Source organism: Anser brachyrhynchus (assembly GCF_964034855.1).
Source record: "Anser brachyrhynchus genome assembly, chromosome: 4".
NCBI classification, from domain to species: Eukaryota; Metazoa; Chordata; class Aves; order Anseriformes; family Anatidae; genus Anser; species Anser brachyrhynchus.
Window position 1 is genome coordinate 37,729,773 of NC_137698.1, and position 22,734 is coordinate 37,752,506.

A 22,734-nucleotide genomic window follows, 5' to 3' on the forward strand; every position below is an offset into this window, starting at 1 on the left:
GCTACCAAAGGGAGCCCAAAGTAACTGTTGTATGTTGTGTTGTATTAATGAATATGTGCTGTTTTGTTTCTTCAGCCTGATGCACTGGAAGGCTGTCAGGCTGAAATGGAAGTAGCAGTGGCCGTAAGCCGTGCTGTTACCAACTCCCAGCAGCCGCTAGGAATGTGTTGACCACCAGGCTGGCTGCTGCTCTCCAATACTGCAAGTTTGCAGGCGTCTGGTAGCGCCCCGTGGAGAGCAGGGTGCTGCAGCTTCTCTGTGAATGGGAGGGATTATGAAGCACCGTCATCTAGCAAGCTCACTCCATTCTTTTATGTTTCCTTTCACTGCATCCTTTATGCATGTCTCCTTCAGCAGAGTACAGGAATTACAATTGTGCTTGGAGCTGTGAATGTCTGGGAGACTGTTTTGGCTTTTGACTGTGCTTTATGTATCTGTATAGCTACCCAGACTCTAGCAAAAACAAGAGCAAAAAAAAACAGGAAAAAACAAAACAAAAACCCAATAAATAAATAAATAACTGAACAGAACAATAACAACAACAAAACATATACGCAAAACCAAATAAAACAAAAGGAAAAAAAACACCTAAATAATCACTCAGCATTATTTCTGTCTATTACAGTGTTCTTGCTGGGAAAACTCATTTCATGATAATTACAGTGTAATTTCAGTATATTCCCTCACTAATATAGTACGCTTTTCAGAAGATGAAAATGCACACAGGAAATGAAATAGGGCAAGACAGCTGAAGGCTGAATCCAGTCTTTATTTCTTCATAATCTAGTATGGTATTGCATTAACATCACTTGATGTTAGTGATTCATATTTGTAGAAACACTTGTAAAATTTGTTTGGCTTTTACGGCAATCTTAAGTTAAAATGTAAGGTAGTCAATGTAAGAATGTGGCTGGAGGATCTTAGCAGCCTGGCGGCGTGAGAACATCAGTGCCATTTTGGATGCAAGGTGGGATTCACTGTAGTCTCTGTCAGAGTTCAGTTATTTAAGGCCTACAAGCATGATGGTTGGCAGTGCCTGAGGACAGATAAACTGTGTGAAATCCTTTTCCAGCATGCTACATTCTGACAAGAAAAAAGGTTTTTGAAAGTTGATTATTTTAAAAAAGACAAAACAAAAACAACAGTAATGAGGTAGAATCAGAATATAGCATGGAGTTTTAATTACAGGTAATCTAAATTCAAAAACTGATGCAAGAAGCTTTCTGTTGGCACAAGTAACATCATTTGGGATTAATGTATTTGGGGTAATTACTCTAGCATAGCCAGCAACTACTAGCAAAACACTTGAAATAATGGATATGATATTGCTGCTTAATGTTCCTTGCCGCTTGCATGGATTAAACTCTGGATGCGTTTTAAGAAAGTACTTAGTGTGTGTCAGTTTAGGAACAGCACAAGAGGTTAAAAGTTAGCTCTAGTTCTCCTTTCTGATATATTGCATAGGGTAAGATGTTACTGAAAGCTGCTTCTCTTTTACTTCTTGCTTGTGTGAAAATTTTCTCTGTAGATGTTCTGTGGTAAAGGCTTGAAGACAGATTTTGTGTATCCCTGGCAGTAGTTACAAGAAAGATTAAATGAAGTGAGTCTAAGTTCTTTCTCCTTTTCTCAGAAATTGCTGCAGTTTTATCAGATTCTTAAACTGACTAATTACATCTAGGAGGTTAAAAATGCCTAAATTTCTAAAGTTAGTTTCTTCTCATTTGATTATTGATTTCTTTAAATTTGTTCTTAAAAATTTCTTAGATCCTTTGCTTGATTTTTTGTTTCCATTTTTATATATGGTTTCATGCTTACTGGTTTGAAGTTTCTTCATTTCTATCTAAAGTAACTGAACTCCTGTGGCTTAACAATGAGTAAGTGTGAGTGTACACCCAACCCCACCCCTGCCTACAAATGCTACTGCCAACCACAGTACCAATGCTCAATTTTGGCAAGGTGTGATGAGCTTTCTCCTTATCGTGGCTGTGTCCACTCCTTCCTCTGCTGCTGGTCTCTTCATGAACATCGATGCCCAGGGTCATTGTGTGCGGCTCTTGATATGCTGAGGAAGTCAAAATTTAGTTCGGTTGCGTGGTCACCGAACCTCACCTTTCTGAAGGTCTGCAACACTTGGGTGTATTGATCTGTACTTGCTATGCCACCGCCCAGAGTGATGGTAAGCTCACTTTATGCAAGAAGGTGGGATTCATGTCACTATCAAGTTTTTCCTGTACTTGTTAAGTAGTAATAACAAGACTCAAGCAGGAGGAAAGCTGTTAATGATGACAGCATCTAAACAGAATTGCAGGTATCTCCTTCTCCACCCTCCCCCAAGTTGTATCCAGACATCAGACATGGTTATCTAACTATTTGATGGTTCAGTTTGGATTTGAGTCCATGGCAACATGACAGAAGTAACAATCAAGTCAGTCAAAGCTTCATACAAAACTTCTGGGTTGAGGACTTTGTTGGCAAGTGCAATGCTGCTCACTCAGCTTTATCCACCTTTTTGCCCCAAACTCTGAAAAAATGCTGTCTGAGGAGTTACTTGTGAAGATGTCTAGAAACAGGTCTCCAGAGGTCATGTGCTCAGTGGGTAGGGAGCTGGTGGCTCCAGGCTTCCTCCTCTACAGGGATTTGGAACAAGACTGCAGAGTTAACAGTAAGGGGAGAAAAAGTAGCTGATTCTTTTTTTTTTTTCTCTCTCTTCCCCTCAAAATTCCCAAAGGGGATGAAATAGCTTGTATTCCCCCAAAGATGATCAGAAGGCCAGAACACCTTTCCTATGAAGAAAGCCTGAGAGGCCTGGGGGTGTTTGGCCTGGAGAACTCTGGGGAGACCTCATTGAAGCTTTTCAATACTTAAAGGGGGCTTATAAAAAAGATGGAACATCTTTTTACTCACGCAGACAGTGCTAGGACAAGAGGGAATAGTTTTAAACTAAAAGAGGGGAGACTTAGATTAGAGGTTAGGAGGAAATTCTTTCACTCAAAGGGTGGTGAGGCCCTGGCACAGGCTGCCCAGAGGAGCTGTGGATGCCCCATCCCTGGAGGTGTTCAAGGCCAGGCTGGATGGGGCTTTGGGCAACCTGGTCTGGTGGGAGGTGTCATTGCCCATGGCAGGGGGTTGGAACTGGGTGGGCTTTAAGGTCCCTTCCAACCCAAACCATTCTGTGACTCCTACTCTGAGCTGAGTTCCAAGAGGGAATACCAGACCAGAGTCGGGAATCTCATTCCTCTGGTCCCTTGCCATTACAGATGTGAGAGCACTCATGTCTGGATACTGCTTGGTGGGCTTTTAGTGCTGTTCAACCAAGATGATGTAAAACACACATGCAGTGGTGTTGCTGTTTGTACCATATTTTACCAGGTTGTTCGCGAACTCAGGAGGTAGTCAAGTGTTGCTAGGGAAGGAGACAAAGCAGAATGGTTTCATTAATGGTGTGTATTTGCTTCTAAACAATTACCTGGTATGTTCTCCTCATGCCTTGTAGAATGTGACCATAGCATCTCAGTATGATAAACATACATCTTCTGTAATGCTTCTTAAATGTTGCTGTTAGCTGCTATGTTTACAGTAGTAGTAGTAATGATGGATGTTTTGGGTACTGAAGTCAATGTTTTAAGTAGTTTCATAGGGTGTCTATGCAGCAGAGTGTAAGAGAGTGCTATTTTTTAATGTGCTTTTATTTTATCATCCCGTAGATTGTTGGTTGCCCTTCATGTTATGTCATTTTGATCAGTTTCCTGGGGAGTATCAAATCATTCACTCAGTGTTTAAGGCACAACAATTACAGTGAGATGATATATGAAGCAATAAATCGCTTTTGAGGGTGATGAAATGCCAAAGCAGTGATAAGACCTACTGAAAAAGTGAACTGTTTGTATAAGTTTCTTGGGGAGCTTTTTTCTGTTTTGGTCTAGATAGAAAGTGAAGCAAGTGAGTAGAAACATGAAAAATCATATGCAACTTGTTTCACTCTGAGACTACTTCCCTTTGCTGCTTGCTTAGTCTCTAGTTTGCCTGTGGGCTGCTGCTGAAACTCCTTTTTGAAGAAATTTGGCAGCATGGAAAAGGAGGAATGTTATTAAAACCACAAAGGATCAAACGTGTAATGGTATGTCTTAGCAATGGGTATACGTATATTTGCAGGTGTACACTTTGTGTAATTGCAGTATTCTGTGCACGTATTTACATGTGTTGGCATGCAATTGGAAGTGTTATAGAGACAAATGGGGTTATTGCTTATTTCAGTCTGTAAGGAAAAAATGCAATTGGTTCTCTTGAATTTGGGGGGGTGAGGGGTGAGTACCATAGCTGCAATTACACTCTAGGCATTTGTAATGTGTATTGGAAAGCTTTTGATTTGCTGTTTATGATCAGTGCTAAAAATACTAATGTCTAGGGCTTTTCCCTCTTCCCCTTACTGAGACCAGTAATTTACAGTTTCAAGTTAGAATGTGAAAACCAAATGAGGATTGAACTTGCCTCTGAAAATTGTTTCAAAGCTGTTATGTCGCAATAAGCATTGACATTTCCAGAACGCTGTGCAGTTTCATCATTTTTAATCCAGTGCTTTCAGCTGCACCTTTCTTTTAATAACATCCATGAATGTATTTTAATTTTGCTCTGAAAATGCTTTTGGGAAAGTTAATTACTGTTATCTGTAATTGAGTATTTGAAATAATTGTTTCAGAAACTTGAAGCTGTCTTTTTATGACCAAAGAAGAATGAAAATGCAGAAGGGCAAGATAGAGGTTATTATATCCTAAGTCTGCTCAGTAAGCATGCAGTAAAATCATAGTGGGATGCCAGTAAGCTTTTAGAGTACTTTATGTAAAGACTTGCAAGTGCAATATGAACTGCAATGTGAGGAGAGAAAAAAAAGGGAAAAAAGAAGCATGCAAGCGTATTGAATTTATTCATCTGTCTCTTTAGCCGGTCTTTGCTCCAAAACCATATTCAAGTCATATTCGTTACTTTTTCCCCAGGAAACATAAATTACTGCTTTTTCTTGAAATCACGTCTCACTTGTGGTGAGATAACTTCTACCTAATTCTGCATAGCATTTCATCAAATTTTCAGTAAATGTTTGTATGTATGTGTATATAGACACACGGTTTTATAAGCCAGCTGTGATTTCTTGTTTAGGCTACGCAAATGGATAGACTCTTTTGAGACTGTTTATGTATCATTATGTTGTAAATAAAGTTTTCCTTGAGGAAGATCTACTATAAAGTCTGCTAGAAATGGTATCTCTGAATATGGTTGCGCAACATAAACTTTTGACACATTTGCTAGGTAAAAACATTCCCTACAAATTAGGAGAGGGTAATTGCAGCAGTTGGATTTATGGTTTGTATCCAACCTCACATTTTCAGAGACAAAAATGTAGGAATAGTTCTGTGCAGGAACTCTTTAGTGTTCTATAGGGCCCTTTTTGCACATTCAATATAGATGGGTTGTATACTTTGAGTATTTACAAATGTCTTCAAATGGTTTTACTGGAGCTTTCACTTCGGTTTTCTTCAGTGGTAGTTGTGGGCATAGAGCAATCTAGAAGATGGGCTGTTGTAGATGTTTATTTAAAGTAATTAAAAATTGTAATAAATTGTAGAAGTAGACATACTGGTGAATGCAATATGCTGAAGAAATCTACACATTAATTAAACAGAATGACTCATTTGCTCCGAAAGGTCCCTGAACCAGACTGTTTGAAGCTTGGTGGTGGTGTAGCGTAGCATGGTGGCATCGCTGCCATGTTCTTAAAGAATTCCCCAGTTAGGTGTTTGTTTGCTGTCATAAACAGATACTGTATGAGATGGGCTTTTGTACAGATTGTCTAGTTTATTGCTGTATTCAAGCTTTTTCTTTTTTAATTTAGATGGCTAACTTGATGTAAATATTGTTCTTCTGTTTAAGTAATCCAGTTAGGAAAACAACAATTTGAATTTTTCTAAGATGCTAACGTAATTGGAGCGATGAAAAATGTTTTTCTCTGGAAGGTAGCTAAGATTCCGAAATATTTGTCCTTGTCTGCATTCTTTACTAGGGAATGTTTTGAGTATGTGTGTACAATTCGAATAAATTTAGAAGCAAATTGAGACGATTATCTATTCAGTGATGATAAAATTCTGACATTCATTTCATAAATAGTAACCAAATATAGTTAGCCTTGTGAAATAGCCTGACTTTTTCCTCAATTCCACACGACGGAAGTTATAGAAAAACATGTTTTAAAAACAAATTCCTAACAGGCCAAATCCACTTCTGAAGACCAAACTTCTTATAGCCTTTTGAGTTGATTTTGGCTTATACCTCTGTGACTCCTTTCCATGTTTTTTCCTTCTATATCCTTTAGTGGGTAAGACTTCCTGCCCTCATCAGCTACTTTTATATAAGACTGTTCAATGTAAGTGACCTTTAAACAGACTGGTGAAAACCAGCTACTGTGAAGACTGATAGTGTTTTTACCTGTGGGCAGGACAGACTTCTTGATTGTGAGATTCAAGCGAAATAACCAGGTCGGTGGGCAGTTGTTCAATAGAAGCTTGATATTGGGTATAAAAACCTGAATTACTTCATTCAAAGTGATCTACTAATTAAAGGTTGCATGTATGAAGTTGAATGCTTTAAGAAGGCAGATGCCATGATTTCTTTTTTATTAGGAGTGAGACTACCTGCGTTTTGAAACAATGCCTTGAATATTTGTGTTAGGAGTCCATGGAGGGTGTTTTAAGGCACGGTAGAGTGTGCTACTTGTGATTAATTTTAATGATCTATTTGATGCTTGTTTATAGCCAGCACATGGTACTCTAGACACCAATTTTGTCACTATATTGAGACTTATAAATTGTGCAGAAATAGTATTTAGATGTAAATAAATATTGAGTGCCTGTTGATCATGTTATCAACAGGTAGTTTCTAGATAACTGCATTTCTGTAAATTAATCTTAAAATGCCTTAATTTTTTTTTGCATCTGCTTTGCATGTAGAGCATGCCACTTAAATATTTGAGACTCTGCAAGGCTGATAGTAGCCTGTGTAGATGGATCTTTTCTGTTTTCATGATCTTATCTTCAAATAAGGAGTGCATAGCTGTAGCTTGCAGTTATGAGCTGGGGTTAAATTTTTTGCTGCTTTTTCAATATACTTGGATTTTTGTGAAGTGTAAAAAGACAAGAATGTATTTGCAGAGAGAGGGTGGCTAGGTCTTTAAACAGATAAGTTTGCTCTAATGTATTGACTGATTGCTATATAAAAATGACACTTCTTAGATGGGTGTCTTTGAAAACATTATTTTCAGTGTATATAAAGTCACTAAATTTAGTTTGCATTGAAATGTGCTATGGCGTACCTGCTCCAACAAGTCAGCATGCTTCTTGCTCTCACATACTTACCTATTGATTTCTCTTTCCTACCTGCTAAAAACACCTTTTAGAAAAATTCTGTCTGCGGGCTCATCATTCCTTTTTTTTTTTCTGTGCGTGTTATTCTCAACAAGAATAGTGCTGTTGCATCTGTGGTGATGTGACAGCATAAGTAAGAGAAGATGGGTAGTTAGAGGCTATGCAGTCTATTAGACTGACTGCTGCAGCTGTGAAGTGACAAACTCTTGATCCACAAATGCCTTTGTTAAGGTCTAAAATCAAACGAGCAGTATTCCAAGCTAAATAAAAGGTGAGTACAGTTGCACGGAGTTCAGTTAAATATGGATTAATTTCACCATCTTGGAAAGAAAAGGTAGCTCCCAGGAGGAGAGGGGTGAGAATAGGTGGAGTGCTCTTGGTGGAGGGGAAGGGGTGAGAGAGAAAGAGACGCACCATTCAGAGCTGTTGGAACGTGAGGAGCTGGCTGTGGAGGGAGAGATAATACAGAGCCCGTAATTTTTATTTTATGGCCCATTAGATGCATTTGGTACCTAGCAGAGTTATGAATTTTAGCTGTTATGTCAGTTTAGTTGCCTGTAAAACTGCAGCCTCTGTTCCAGAGCTCCTGTTTGGGAAGTGGTTTGTTGGTTTCCCTTGAGGATGGCCTGAGAGATTAGAGATGAAGCAATTGTTTTATGAGAAGTGTCTCTCCAGTGATATCTGGCTATTTTTGTCCTGAATTGATTGTCTGCATGAATTTACTTCTTTCTTCTTTACGTTTCTCTGTGCTTAGTTACTGTTCTTTCAAATAACCTTAAAATACAAATACATGATGTTCAAATAAATCTAGATACTTCTTTGAACTATTTTTTTCTAACATTTTAAAGCCAATTTCATTGTGCATTAAAAGTGGGATGGACATGATATTTGTGAAATGCCAACTTTTAATTTGATGCTTAACTGAATAAAAACAATTTTCTTGATGCTTACAAGGTTTGTCTTCTAGTTTCTAAGCACTTAACTTCAACAATTTGTCACATGAATACTTCACTAGCTCCTCTTTAGTTAGAGAGTTCTTAAGACATAATCCTGAAGATCAGAAAGTCAATACCATGTTTGAAATAAAACGATCTTGTTAATCAGTAGAGAAGGCAGGTGGCTTTTCCCTTTTTTCAACTTGCAGTGGTAAGGTTATGAAAGCTCTCATTTTATGGTGTATGATATAAGAGCTTTCCAAATTTTAAGCGCTTGTAACCTAGATGGTTTGCTGCCTTTGGGTGCCCACACATGAATTGCTCACTTTGCCTTTTATGTCCAGTGACTTATTGGTTGTCAGAGAAGATGAGAAGGAAAGTTTCTCTGGGAGAATTTTTTTTTTGGATTTCCCTTGGCCTTAACAGGTTTGGGCTTCTGTGTGGTGTAGTTTTCTGCCATTGGTTGTTTTGCTTTTCCTGAAACATAAAATACAGAATGTATGCATTTGAAATATCAAGGGCTTAATGTTGCTATTGTAAAGAACAGAGGTGTGCTAGGTCAGCTTAAAGGCAGAGCTGTGTTTTGGCGTTCCTGCTTATGGCCCTTTCAGCCTGAGAGGACGTGGAGAAGGGAGGAAGTAAAATAGATGGTTTAAAATAAAAGGCATTGGAAGGGCTTATTTTACTTGGTTGTCTGTGTAGAAGTTGGAATTTATTGCAGTTGGGCAAAGACTACCTGGAGACAATTTTTAGGTCTCCTTGGAATTCGTTTGGTCCTCTTAGGGACTATAGCTAGTCACACAGCACTAGTCTCTTAGCACACTGAGTCATGAGCATCTTGAAAAATAGTGTTTGCTTCTTTTGTAAGTACTGTGCTCAGAAGACTAAAGCTTGGGGGAAAAAATGATAGCTCGCTTCCAAATAGAAGTGAGCATCATTATGATAGATCCAAAGACTCTGAGGAGCAGGATTTATCTTAATAATACATATATTGGATATATTAGCACCTATAAGTTACAATATTCAAGACCTTAAATTTTTGCAATTGGTTTTATTTTGTTTATTCTAACACCAAAAAAAGAAAAGCTGATAGCGTATCCTTGTGAAAACTATGCTAAGGTACATGGAAAATAAGGTGATTGGCAGCAGCCAACATAGCTTCAATAAAGGCAGATCGCAGCTGACAAATCTGGTAGCCTTATACAATGGCGTTACAGCATTGATGGATAGGGGAAGAACAACTGACGTCATCTAACTGTGCTTGTGCAAAGCATTTGACACTGTTCTCCATGACATCCTAGTCTCTAAATTGGAAAGACGGCCTTCGATGATCAGGTGTGGTTCTGCTTAAGTTGAATGTTAAGAGTTGCTGGGAAAAGAGAGAAGAAATCGTCACTCAATCTTTATGAAGACTGAAGATCTACCATGTAGTTCAGTTCCCCTCATAGCACATAAAGTAGATGGGGAGGTTTCAGAGAAGGGCTATTAGGGTCATCAGTACAAGGAAGAATCAAGATGGAATTCTTCAGCCTGGAGAAGAGATAAGGAAGATGGTCTGTGATAGCAATATCCAAAATCATGAACAACTTGAAGGAGATGAGCATTAATGGTTTATCGGCTATTCTAGTGCAAGAACTTGGGATGTTAAGAGAAGTCAGTAGGAACCAGTTTGCAAGCAAAATGAAGTGATTTTTCATGGAGCAGGTAGTGGAAGTATTGGAGTTCCTTACCACGAGATGCTGTGGGTAGTACAAGTAGGCATACGTTTGAAAATATATGGGGCTCTTTGAAGACAGAGGTGTGCCATTGAGAGTTAGCGAGTAGAACACACATCTGAGAGGGTAAAAAACCCTGGTGTGAAAAGAGACTACATCAAACCTTTCAAATGGGTACCTGGAACTTGGTTTTTGGGTGGGGAGAGTCATTGTAGAAGATGATGATCCCTTCTTTGTCCTCAATAGTAAAGATACAAAGCTATTACCAATTGTTTTATTCATCAAGGTCTGTATCAATGTTCATAAAATCTTGCTTGGCAGGGTTTGCTGGAGGAATAACAGATCTATATTAGCGATCCATTTTCCGCTGAGATCAGGTCAGGCCTGGCTGCTGATGCTTGAAACATCTGTATTTTTGCACTTATTGTATGCTCAAATCAAATAGCCAGAAATGTCCTAACATTAAATATGATGTTTCTTTTCACAGGGTCTTGTCAGCACAGTATTGTTTAGGCTGAACTTGGTACTGAATAGAAATGACTAAATAAAGGTTGTTAACCATTCAGGTAGGACTTCTGTTCTCATGTAGGGAATGCTATGAATGCATCCACTGCTATTTTTAAAGTGTTTTTATATAGTTTACTCACAGCTGGAAGTTGTTATTTAAGGGTGTAATCATAACATGGTGGCTGTCAATAAAGGTAGTGCTAGGAAACTTACGTATCTTATGTATCAAGACAATGTCATCCTCTGTTATTCCGTTGTACCGAAATGAGTAAAACACATCAGTTCTTGAACACCTGAGTTAATTTTTTTTCCTCTATCAGAAAATTCCTCCCCGTGGAGTGGTTGGGGGTCTTTAATCTTTCCCACTCCTTGGGCTTCCTGAAGGAAGGGTGTGATTCTTCTCATTAGCTGTTTCATCTGAGCCTTTTTTTTTTTATAGGAGAGATGAACACATGGGTCAAATGGACCACAGCAAGGAAGCTTCACTTGTATCTCTATGAAGCATGCTGTCTTACCACTTGAAGATTTAACTAGTTTTGACCCTTAAAAAATAGGAGTTTGGGTTAAAATCACTCATCTTTAAAAAAAAAAAAAAAAAAAAAAAAACACCAAGAGGAGAAATCTTCTTTGGGAACCTTGTGGCTTTGAATGCTTAGGTTCTGCCTCAAGCTCTCTTCCTGCAGGAAGGCTGAGATTGATAATAAAAGCTTGTGATATTGTGCCTCCAGGAACTGGGAATTACTGAAAGTTATGGCAGATACTGTGAACTTACAATAAAATGGTGAGAATTGGCAGATGTGGAAAGAAACATCCTTTACTGTTGACCTTTAAATATGCTAAGTTAATGCCTTTTACAAATGCACAATACTTGTAGCAATAACATTTTGGTATTCTGCCTTCCTTACCCTTCTGGTACTGCTAAAACTGGTAAAAGCTGTAATTAAGCTGTCAATACCTTATTTTAAAGTACAGTTAACATTCTTATTCTAGGCTATTTTTGAAGTAAAAGATATTATATTGGGAACTGAGCCAGTGATTAATAACACTTTTCTTTTTTTCTTTCTTTCTTTCAAAGCCAGCCAAAAAGTGTAAAACAAAGGGGAAAACAAATTTTTTTTTAAGTGTGTTATCTGAGGTGTGTGTTGTGATATGGCCCTGGAGTCTTGCACCAAAATAGAACTTTTTGGAAAACATAACTAATTCTCATCTGAGTTGTATATAATTAACTTTTAGGTAAGAAGGGTAATTTGAGATTCTTTCAAGCTGTGTGTAGAATGTAAAAAGTGTTTAACTTTGATTTCTTTTTTAAAATAAGCATATGCATAATAAACAGTGAATATGGGGTGTAAATGGAGGGAATGTGTTTGTACATTATTAACGAATTTCAAAACTGAAAAAAAAAAGGTGAACTATTCACGTTTGTTACAGGTAATAGATTATTAAAAGTACTTGTTTGTTCTGCAGGATTTGTTTACTGACATAAGTCAGCAGCATTTTCTGGAGTGAATGGAGATAGTGCTGTTATTGTCAGCATGAAGTTGGTATCTAGTGGCATTACATGATGGATTAATTAATTAACAGTGGTTAGGGCATTTTTTGAAAATGACGATTTGAGTATCTTTCAATGAGCTGACGGTTTGTAAAGGTGGCTGCTTATTACCTTATCGCACAGCTTGGGTCATGGGCTCTGTAATGGGCTGGGAATGTTAATGTGGCAGAAGAAGATGTAACGTAAAAGATTTCAGATTGTTGGAGTGTTGCAGTGAATACTGTTTGCCAGCATATAAAGGGGGATTTTTAATTTTGCAAGTTATATGCTTGCTTGTGTTTTACAGTCATTTGCTAATACCTCAAAGCTCGAACACTGTATTTTAGTCTTTTTGGTAATGGGCATATCACTGTAGAATTAAATTGTACCTGTCTATTTTAAGACTATTAGCTTTTCTATTTGCGAATGAAATTACCCTGGTAAAGCTTGTTGCTTTTTTCTGCTAGTTCATGTATATAAGCTACGCTTTAACTGCAGAATGATGAACCTTATTTGTGCTGACACTGAAACAGCAAATGCAGGAGGTAATGCTTAGTCAAAAGCCTGACCTGAGTGCATTCATGTTAGTGAGCTGGTATCAGCCTGACTAGTTTATTTGCCAACACTGAAGTTACAAAACCTGAGAATCAGAGGCAAGTTGTACACCTAATGCTGTTACAAATTTGTTGCTGTTGTATCGGAGTTCGTTCATTGCACGTTAGGTTATGATTGCCATTGGGTTGCAGTCAGACCTTTGGTGCACTGCAGGTGTGCCAAGAGATAGAGGCTGTGTCATCATCCCTGTTAGCTGTCTTCTAGTTCTTCTCCTGCAAAGTCAGCCTTTGGTAGGCATCTGAGGACACTGAGGTTTTCGGAGCTGGGTTTGCATAGGCAGCTGTGTAGGTACATGATGGAACTAGGGGAGAGCCCCTAATGAGGAGTGGGTGCTTCACTTCGCTCTTCCTCCTGCACATTCATCGCTTAGCCTGTAAATCACTGTAAGCAGCCTTCTGGGTGCCTGAATGCCTGGTCCTTCAGGTCCCCTCAGAGAACAGCTCTTCCTCTGTGGCTTCCAGTGAAAGCATTAGGTGTGGTAGAGTACTGGTGGTCAGTCCTGTGCAGTTAAGGCTTCACTGAGCTTTGCAGATAGCCAGTGTCTGGTGGACAGTGATGACTGCAGCTTGGGGGAAGACACGGTAAGGGTTCAAAATGAATTTGAGAAACTTCACCTGCTGCTACCGATTCCTCTCTTGAAAATACTTTCTTAAATAACTAGTAAGAATTAAAAACAATTATCAGCGTTTAGGTTTTTAATTTTTTGTCCCTAATATTGTCTCTTCTGTTACTTCTGAGTGACAGCAACTGTATCCATTTTAATTTTGTTACTTTTCCATAAAACTTAGACCTAAACTTGTTTTCATCACAGGAGCATTAATAAATGAGGGTAGAAAATAACTGTTTCGAAAAGCATAAGTAGGTTGGCGTATGTAGCACTGAACTGTCCAAGGTCTTTGATTAATTATTTCAAGTTGGCAAAAAATAGCATAAACCAAAAGTCTGAAGTTTTAAGTAGAGATCCTTGTATTTTTTGTATGATTTCTTCTCATTCCCTCCTTACCCCACAACCTTCTCTTCTCCACCCTTGATAATGGAGGCTTTTCAAAATGTATTATTAAAAGGGTTTGTACTTTCTGTAGTGTTTGTTTCTGTCCCACAGTGTTGTCGTTTTACTTTTCTACTTGCTGTTTAACACGGAGCAAATGCTTGGGATGTCACTTCTAATTTTAACCATTGGTTCAGTTCTCTACTCAATATAGCAAACAGGTTTTCTTTTTCCCTGCAGCAACAAATCTCCTATTGTAGAACCCTTTCATATTAACACGCTTCCACTCCCCCTCCATGATGCATCGAGACAAATGTACAGGAACACAGACAGAGCTCAGACTTGCCACTGTTTGACAGTTATAAGTCTCCTAGTGCTTTCATTTTTTTGGAAAGCTTTTTCACCCCCCAATTCAGAAAAAAATGGAAGTCTGCAATGACATAGTTACAAATGCAAGTTACAATGTACCTTGCAAATTCAGTGTGCATAGTTGGAAGCAATTGGAAGCTGTACTGTTGTAGCTTCAGCTACTGTGTGTCATCTTTGCTACTTTAAGAATGTATTTTCAGTTTTGTGCTTTTTAACTGCAAAAATGCTCTAGATATGAATATGCAGTTAGCAAACACCTGCTCATGTGTTCCAGTACGGCTATCTTTTGTTTCAGTACCAGCCGTGGAAATGGGCAGGTGTCTTCACTGGTCTGATTCAACACTGAGCAGACACAGCCGATAGCGGAGGTATTACTTTGGATTTACAACAGCATCCTGATAGCAAAGCTTGGCCCATCATTTAGCTAAGTGAATAGAAAGATACGGTCTCTGCTCGTTCTAGGGTTTGAGCACTGTTCTGCTGTAGCAACGTTACTTGGATATTTTAAACTAGGATATTTCTACTTATATTTATGAATCATTTATTTTCCTATTCAAATCACTGTTTTAAAACAATTTACTGTTCGTTTTTGCTGCCTGTGGACTTGATATGTATCCCAAAAAAGGAAAAGTGAATTAACAGTTAGTCCAAATAAGCTCATATTATGTATTTAGAGCAAGAGAGAAATTTGGGGTCCCTTTAGATACTGATAAAAAAAGCTGATCTCTGAGATATGCATAATGGATCCCTTGATTGCAATTTTTCATTTCATTTATAGATAAATTTCCCATTGGCTTTTGTGTGCCAGATAGAGTATAACTTATCTAAATGATAAAAAAAAAAGTCTGTAATAATAGTAATTCTGAAGATCTTTTTCTTCAGCTTTGTGTCAAGATGTGGGAGATGTTTTGCAGCAGCATGTGTTTTCTCTTCTGGCAGTCTTATGCTCTTTTCATCTTTTTTTCTTGTTTCCCTTCTTGTTCCCTTACCTGTATAGAAAAAGTAACAGCACATCCTCTGATCACAGTACTCAATTGTGTATCTTGGAAGTGCGTATAAATTCATTTGAAGTTGCAGCGTTATTTCATTCCAGCTTGCATTGGTGTATGGCATGGAGTAATTCGTCTCTGAAAAGGCCTTTGTACAGCAGTATCTGCCATCTCAAAATGCAGGAAGCTTGAAATACTCTGCACCTTCCTTTCTTGTGTTTGTAGCTCTTGTTGTATGTCATCTGAACCATCTTCTCGCACTGCAATGTGAGACAAACGCTGCTGATTGAAACTCTTGTTAATTATTTGATAGTTCTTCTTGCTACCCAGATGCCATTTTTTTCCCTATGTACGCTTTTCTTTACAAATCCAAACATCAGCTCTGTAAGTTTTAGCAACTAGAGCCAACTACAGGGAAGCTGTGATTGCTTTATTCCAGGCCTTTTTGTATACCTGACTCTTCTGAGAGCCATGCAACAGGGAGTTGCTTGGAGTTGCTTTTCTTTATATAGTGAGAGTCTTCAATTTACTGCAGATTACTGCAGATCTATGGTTTGGAGGAAATGTGAAATCTAGGGAGTTAACACATTGGCTTGTTTGAGCTGTGGGACATGAATATTAGCAGAGGAACCATTTTCTCTAGGTATGTAATGGGGCAAAGCTGTTAGAGTTTATCTGAATATTTTTTTTGGACAGAAACTGGGTAGAACTCTACTGTGTTTACAGTTGAGTGTTAAATGGACTCACACCTCTGTTAGCTTCTGAAATAAAACCTTTCTTTAGGTTGTTTTTTTGCTAAAAGATTGCCACCCCTTAAAGGAATTGGGCTGCGTTATCCACTTACCTAGGGACAATTAGAGTGGAGACTATTTTGGTCTTCATATCTCGCTTCAAAATCTGAAGAGTTGAAATAGTCATCATCATTCTTGTGGTGGAGAGCTCTTTCTAGTTAGTTTGCTGTTCTGTTTTAGAACTATTATTGCTTATTTTCTCAGGATGGATTTAGCTGCTTCTCATAAGGGCTTTAAGATGTTGATCTTCTATTTTACTTTCCCTGATAAGAAGCTTGAAGAATACCTCATTTGACAGCACTTGAAAATCATGTCTGCGTTACCATATATGCTCAATTTGTTGGATTCTATAAATAAAAAAAAGTTCTCAACACAGCACTTGTGTGTCTTCAAAAACTCACTATGCCTGTTTCATTACTTTCCCCTCTTTTTTTCCTCTAAATGATCTATGAAGACTAAAGTTCATCTAATGAACTTTTTTTTTTTTTTTTTTACAAAGTCATTCATTAGGCATCAAATATGTGGAACTCAAGTTCAGGCTTCTGGTGAAATCGGTGTAGAATGAGAAATTTTTCATTGTTAGGGACAGTTGGAGTAAAGAAATACTCGAGGAAGGAATGTTAAAGGAAAACTTAGGTTTGTCCCTGTAGAATCTCACTGAATTAGACAATGAGCTCTGTGACTCGTTGGCATCCTGCAGTGAGAAAGCGAGTGGGTGCATGTTCTAGTGGTTATTTATTACCAGATGTTAGGGATAAAAAAATGGATAATAAAAATTTTAAGGGAAAAAAAAAGATTAATTCTGAGGGAGTGATGGATTGCTTCACTCTTCTTGAAAAATGAGTCAGTCTCACTAAACTAAAAGAAGAGGCTTCGTCTTGTCTGCAGAGCACTCACCAGAACCGATACTGGTGACTTGTATCATATTACACTCTGCAATCGGCCCGTATCACTTAATGCAATCTGAATTGCATAGCCAGACATAACATTCAAAGTTTTAAATTATGATAAAGAAATCCTTTTAAAATGAAAATTAAGTAGAAATGCCTATTGGAAGATTGCATGTTTTCTTTGCTTGAAAATATTCTACTATAGAAGCCAACTTTTCATTCAGCATTAGTAGTAAATAAGGAAGTTGGGATTAGATGGGTTTACTTGATTTGCTTAGGAATGAGGTGGCACCTAAACCTATGCAATGAAAAAAACTGTCAAGGTCTTTTTTCTTAGTTTCCTTTGTGGCCTTTTCCAGCAGTTCATTCCTGTTAAAGCTCATTGAACTGAAGTAGGGTAGTGAACTGAAGTAGGGTAGCGCAGATAGGTAATTAAAACAAGCCTGTATCCATCTGCCTAGTGACTATTCTGCTTTGTTGTTTTGCTATTGACACGCTGTGCTGGCGGCAAACAGCCAAACAGAAGGACTTCCCTGTCAGGTTCCAAATCCTAATGTTTTGTCATCTTTATGTCTCACAGAGTTCTGAAGCCTCCGAAGTGGTAATCCTGGAGCGGTGCTGGGTTGTGGAGTTCAGAAGTAAAACAGATGTTTCAATAATTCTCAGTAAGTAAGACACAGCTCAGTATGTTCAGCGTGGATTTTTTATTTTTTTCAACAAAACCAATGAAAAAGCAACCACCCAGACACTGAAATTTTGCCATAAACTTAGCTAAAATCTGTCCCATTGTCTGTTAATGATGTGTACATCTAAATATTGCTTGTCTCTGAATTCATGCCCGACAAGAAAATTCTAAAAGCTGTATTTTTACTTTTTCTAAAATGAAGTGAAAGTAATAGTCTTCCTCTGAGAAGAAGTTTGATGTTTTGGTTTATTTGGTATTATGTAGAACATGGATTTTATGTTGATACATATTTAATTCATTGTATTCCTAAATGATTTGTTATTGCTAACATTCCTATTAATTTAGGGTTTCCTTTTTTTCTAATCAAGCTTTCGTTCATTGAATTGAAACAGAAAAAAAATATTATTTCATAGAAATCACAATCATAATTTCAGTGTGAAGATTTTCATTTGGAGAAAATGCTGACATAGGGTTTTCTCTGCAGGAACAACTGAAATAACCATTGTGTATAAAATCTTTTCATGAAGTGGAATCTTTCCAATACCACTACAGAGTATAACTCTTGAGATGAATTTGATATTTTCACTTAGCTTTGATTTAAGAGGTTTACAAAAACAAGCAAGTTTTCCCTACCCAAATCTAAATGTCACAAGGGGTGTTTTTCCATTGTTCTTGTTTTTTGAATTGCACCCAATATTTTTTCTTACAGTTTAAACAGTCACCTACCGAAGTAATTCTTAGTGCTTGGTTATGTTTGAGAAGGCAGTGACATAAAGTGTGCTCATTGTCTTTTATCCTTTTCTATATAGTGTTTTGAGGAATAGGTCCAGTTCTGCATCTTGAGTAATGGAATTAAATCTTATGTCTTTCTGGATTTGGAAGCATTACTTTGCCTAATCATAATAGCTGAATGATTACTGCTGACTCTCAAATCGAGGCTTTTCTAATTCTGCGTTTATTGATTCTAATTCATTAATTGGAATCATTGACTTTATGAGGTGGTAATGTTACAGTTTGGGTATGAATACAGTCATGCCGGTTCCCTTTTAGTGCTTTTTTTTTACAATGCTTTAACATAATGCTGTTATACCAAGAACTCAGTTTTAATTACTGACAGGGTTCTTTTAATTGGCTTTGAAGCCTGCAAACAGGCTGGTTTCTATGGCAGTGAGACAGGCTGATTTTAAGTCCAAACACAGGAGAAGCAGACAACTCTGTACTGAGTAAGCACTTGAGACTGCCTGTGGAAGAAAATGTGACTGGGAATACGTATGGAGGAAGAAATGTAATTCCATAGTTAGGAACAGAAGTTATCTTTATTAGAAAGTCTGTGTCTCCAGTGAGAGTTTGAGGGTCAGTCGTGTAGCTAGAAGTAAGGGTGGCATATCAAACCAGTGTTTAAAAAGTTTTAAAGGAGAAAAGAGGAAAAAGCACAGAAAACTAAAGGTGTTCAGAGCTGTGAAATGATGGTGAATACCGGGAGTGTGACTAAAGGAATACAACAAAAGATAGAGGAAGAGACAGATTTCAAACTTGGCAGTTTCATGTGTTGGAGAACATGGGCAAGAGTCTGGCAGATAATTGATGGAATTGGAAAAGAGAAAGCAAGCGAGTTATGTGAGGTATTTCAACAAAACTGAAGAGGAATGAAGATAGTATACTGTGTACTGAGTGAGAATAGCGTACTAAAGGAAGTGAAATGATATTCTGTGTACAGTAGGGCAAAAACACAATTCAGAAGACAAAAGGGGGGGAAAAAGATCCTCAAGAATGAAGAGGTCTTCATCACTAGGGGGCTTTTGTCATGGAAAAACTAGCTGCCTTGTTATTACCTGATCATTGAGATATCAATTGACTACTGACAGCCAAATAAAACAAGCTGTAAAATGTGTATGTGGGGCTTGAAATGTTTTGGGTAGAAGCAGGATAGGAGAACTTACCTGCTCACTATGACAAATTCCTGTTGGAAAAGGCCAAGGGCAGCTATGGCAGTACACAACCAAAGCTCAAGATAAAGGAGGCTGAGTTCATCCATGAAACATAACTTTTGCAGCAAGGAAGGGACAGATTGCAAGATAAAGAAAATCAGTGGGTGGTTCAGGTTCAGGCTTCAAGCTGTGAGGGGTGTTTTGGAATGAGCTTCCGGCTGACTGTCTCCATCTTTCTCTGAGTAGTGGGCTGAATCCTCACTGGATAGTGAGAAATGGAGTCTGAATCAGATATCTAAGAAGATAATGTAATATATGACAGTAGTGTAAACACAGAGGGGAAAAAGAAGGAAATTTTCATGCAATATTCAGTTATGCTGTGGAGCTGATTGCCTCAGTGTTGTGTTCACTGAAATGTAAGTAGAGTACAAAGGAGGTCAGGCAGTTGTAGTGGATAGATCTGTGTAAGCACTTTAAGCATAGTGCTCCCAAAGCTATCTAACTCAAAACATTTCTAAGTGAAACATTCAAGGAAACAAAGATTTGTTAGGTGAAACATCATTCTGTATTGGCTGGTTTCTCGTATGCCCTCATAACATTGACTAGCTTCTATTAACGGAGCAGGTCAGACTGACATGAGTTGGATCTGATTTAAAGCTCACGAGGGTTCAAATGAGTGTGATTCAGTTCTGAAATCCAGAAAAGTGTGATAGGCAGAGTATTTCAGCAATTTTATTCAAAAAGGTCTTAAACCTGGAAACTGCTGCTGTGAACTGAAAGGTTTGAGCAATGCATCGTTAACTTCCTCAGCTCCAGTTCTCCTGAATAACCGCAGCGGTCACACCTGACAATACAGGGAAGCATCATAGCCTCATCCAACACTGAAATATTTCTCAAAATTATTACAATTACATGTTCCTTTCTTCCTTTGGACCTTGGAAGCCCTGTTAAAGGTGGCTTATGTGGCAAGGTGCTGGCAGCAGCAGGGGGCTGCAGAGGTGGTCCCTGTGAGGAGGGGCTGGGCCTACCCTGCGGCAGTTCCAGCCTGCTCCAGTGGCAGCACCACAGGGTGGAGGAGGTATTTCCCTGCAGCCCGTGCAGAGACCAGGCTGTAGTGAGGAACATGTTGGTAGTTTTTGGTCACACTTACATTCCTCTTGAATAGGGTGACTGGAGCTGTGTGGCTGGATGCTTGAATCTCTCCCAAGAGCAATCTGAAGTTGAGCTGTTGTTGTATGGAGCCTCATGTTACTTACATGGTATGGATGTGAGCCATCTCTGTGGGCCTCCTTCCCTTCATGTGGTACAATAAAAATTTGGGAACGAACCCAAGAGTACACAGGCACAAGGAAATGAAATTGGATGTGAGAGACTACGTTCAGGGACTGCGTTTTCTTGATCTGTAAATCTCTTCAGTTTTTCAGGGTAAGAACTTTCCCTAGGACTGTACCAATTTTATTATTGTGTGCGCTTTCTTGGTGAGAACTAGGAAGTAAGAGCTCTGACATGTGGGTAGGGCTGGTGAGGCATGGTGAGGAAGGAGGGAAGATAAGAAGATGACCGAGTTCTTGATGCAAGGTCATAGTTACCTACAATGTTTTGCAGGGTGTCAGGTGAAAGGCCCACATGTAGGAATAACCCTTAGATGGCAAGCATTCCCTTTGTGAGCAGTATGTAACCCAAAAAGCCTGGAATTTTTTGCTTCTTTCAGTGGTAGTGGTTTGGAAAGGCAGGTCAGTATCACTCCCTTGTTTTGAGATGTGGTAACTGAGGAATACGTTAGTTACTCTTCCAGACTTGGATAGAGAATCAAGGTCCTTGAATCCTGCCTTATTGAAGGTGGATTGATGGTTCAGCCAGGGGTGTGATATACCCTGTTTTTTCAAAAGCAGTCTACTGTTAAGCAAAGGCTGTAGTGTATGCTGCAGGACTTCTGTTCAGTGCTGTTAAGGATACCATTGGGGTGCTTAAATATTTGTGTGGCCTGCTTGGCTTTCAGTGTAGGTGTGGTGGTTAATTAATTCAAGGAAAGGGCATGTGTGAAAGCCTGCTGGAACTGAAAGCAAGGAAGCATTATAGTGCGGTAGTCAACCTGGGAAAACAAAGTTTTCTATCATGCTGTATTTATATCCAATACCTCAGTCATTTTTGTGAACTTCTATGGGGACTTAAATGAAGACTATAATGGTAACTTAACAAAAGTTTATTCCAGATTTGCAAAATAAAAAAAAATTAAATAAACCCAACCACTGAAGATAAAATTCTTAATTAAATTCTTTATCTTTGATCGAGAATTGAACTTTCAAAGGAAGATTAACGTAGAATCATGAGTAACCGTGGGATGATTTCATCAATACTAATTTGAACATGAAATGCATCAGCATATAGAATTCAGTCAGCTTTGTGAATTAAAAGCCTCTGATGTCTGTATTAGAAATATCCTGCAGATATAATTTATGTATCAAAGCTTCATTCTGCTTTTGTTGCAGAATTATGGTGGTTAGCTGCGATGGTGCTTTATATTTTAGAGTGATGGTGGTTCATTGATATTTCCAACCATTTACCACTGCTGAGGTAGCAGTTGAGAATCGGTTTTTGCTAGTATGTATGAATGGAGAGAGAACCTTTAACCTTTTTTGAACTCTCCAACTTTGCATATTGGTGTAGGAGGGGGGAAAAAAGTGATTCCCTAGAAGATGAGGGGCTGTTATCACGGACACTGACCATGTGCTTTTTACATCTTTTTTTATTCAAATACTGCCAGCAATTTCTTTTGTACTGTTCAACATGATTTTATGCTTACAGCTCTCCTTAATGAAAATAAAGCAAACCATAGTGTATCTTCCTGTCACTTTTACATATTTAATAAATTAAGTCAATACGGCCTTCCTGAGAGAAAGGAAAAAAAAAGAAAAATGCCAAATGAAAAAGCTTCAGTGAAGAGCGTTTCTCCCTACCCCTTAGAAGTGTGTGTGTATATATATATATATATTATTTTTAGAAGTCTGTCTATTAAACTGCAGTCTTCTGAAAGACAAGGGTTGATTCCAGTAACTGTCTATGCTTTTTTTTGAGACAGTTATTTACTTCAGGTTTCAGAGAAACCCAGGTTTTTGTTGAAGATTTTATTAAAATGAAAAGGGACTCAAGTAAGATTTTTAACAAGAGAGTTGTTAGCGTTGTTAAAACAACTGAAATATCAAAGTAGTTGTGAAGGAAAGAGGCAGTTGGTACTGTTAAAGTGAAAAACCTTTTAAATGTAAGTATTATTACAAAGTAACTATGACAACAACAAGTTATTTTAGGATGATGGAACTAATACCAAAATACACTTCTGACTTTAGATGGCTGGGTTAGAGCAGGAGAGGCTTTCCAGTGTTGTTGG

At 38.2% G+C, this 22,734-nt stretch overlaps 1 protein-coding gene across 24 annotated transcripts in view; it reads left to right on the forward strand.

Annotated features, from left to right (window-relative positions):
- INPP4B (inositol polyphosphate-4-phosphatase type II B) overlaps window positions 1-22,734 on the forward strand; it is a 304,962-nt gene that overhangs the window by 90,781 nt on the left and 191,447 nt on the right. For 23 of the 24 annotated variants that reach the window (XM_080590944.1, XM_080590935.1, XM_080590949.1 and 20 more), the window contains one exon: window positions 17,317-17,401. In XM_080590944.1, coding sequence (XP_080447070.1) covers window positions 17,317-17,401 — 85 coding nt within the window. Of the gene's footprint in view, window positions 1-6,419; window positions 6,525-17,316; window positions 17,402-22,734 lie in introns of those variants that run through there. The other variant, XM_080590950.1, reaches the window with a different exon arrangement.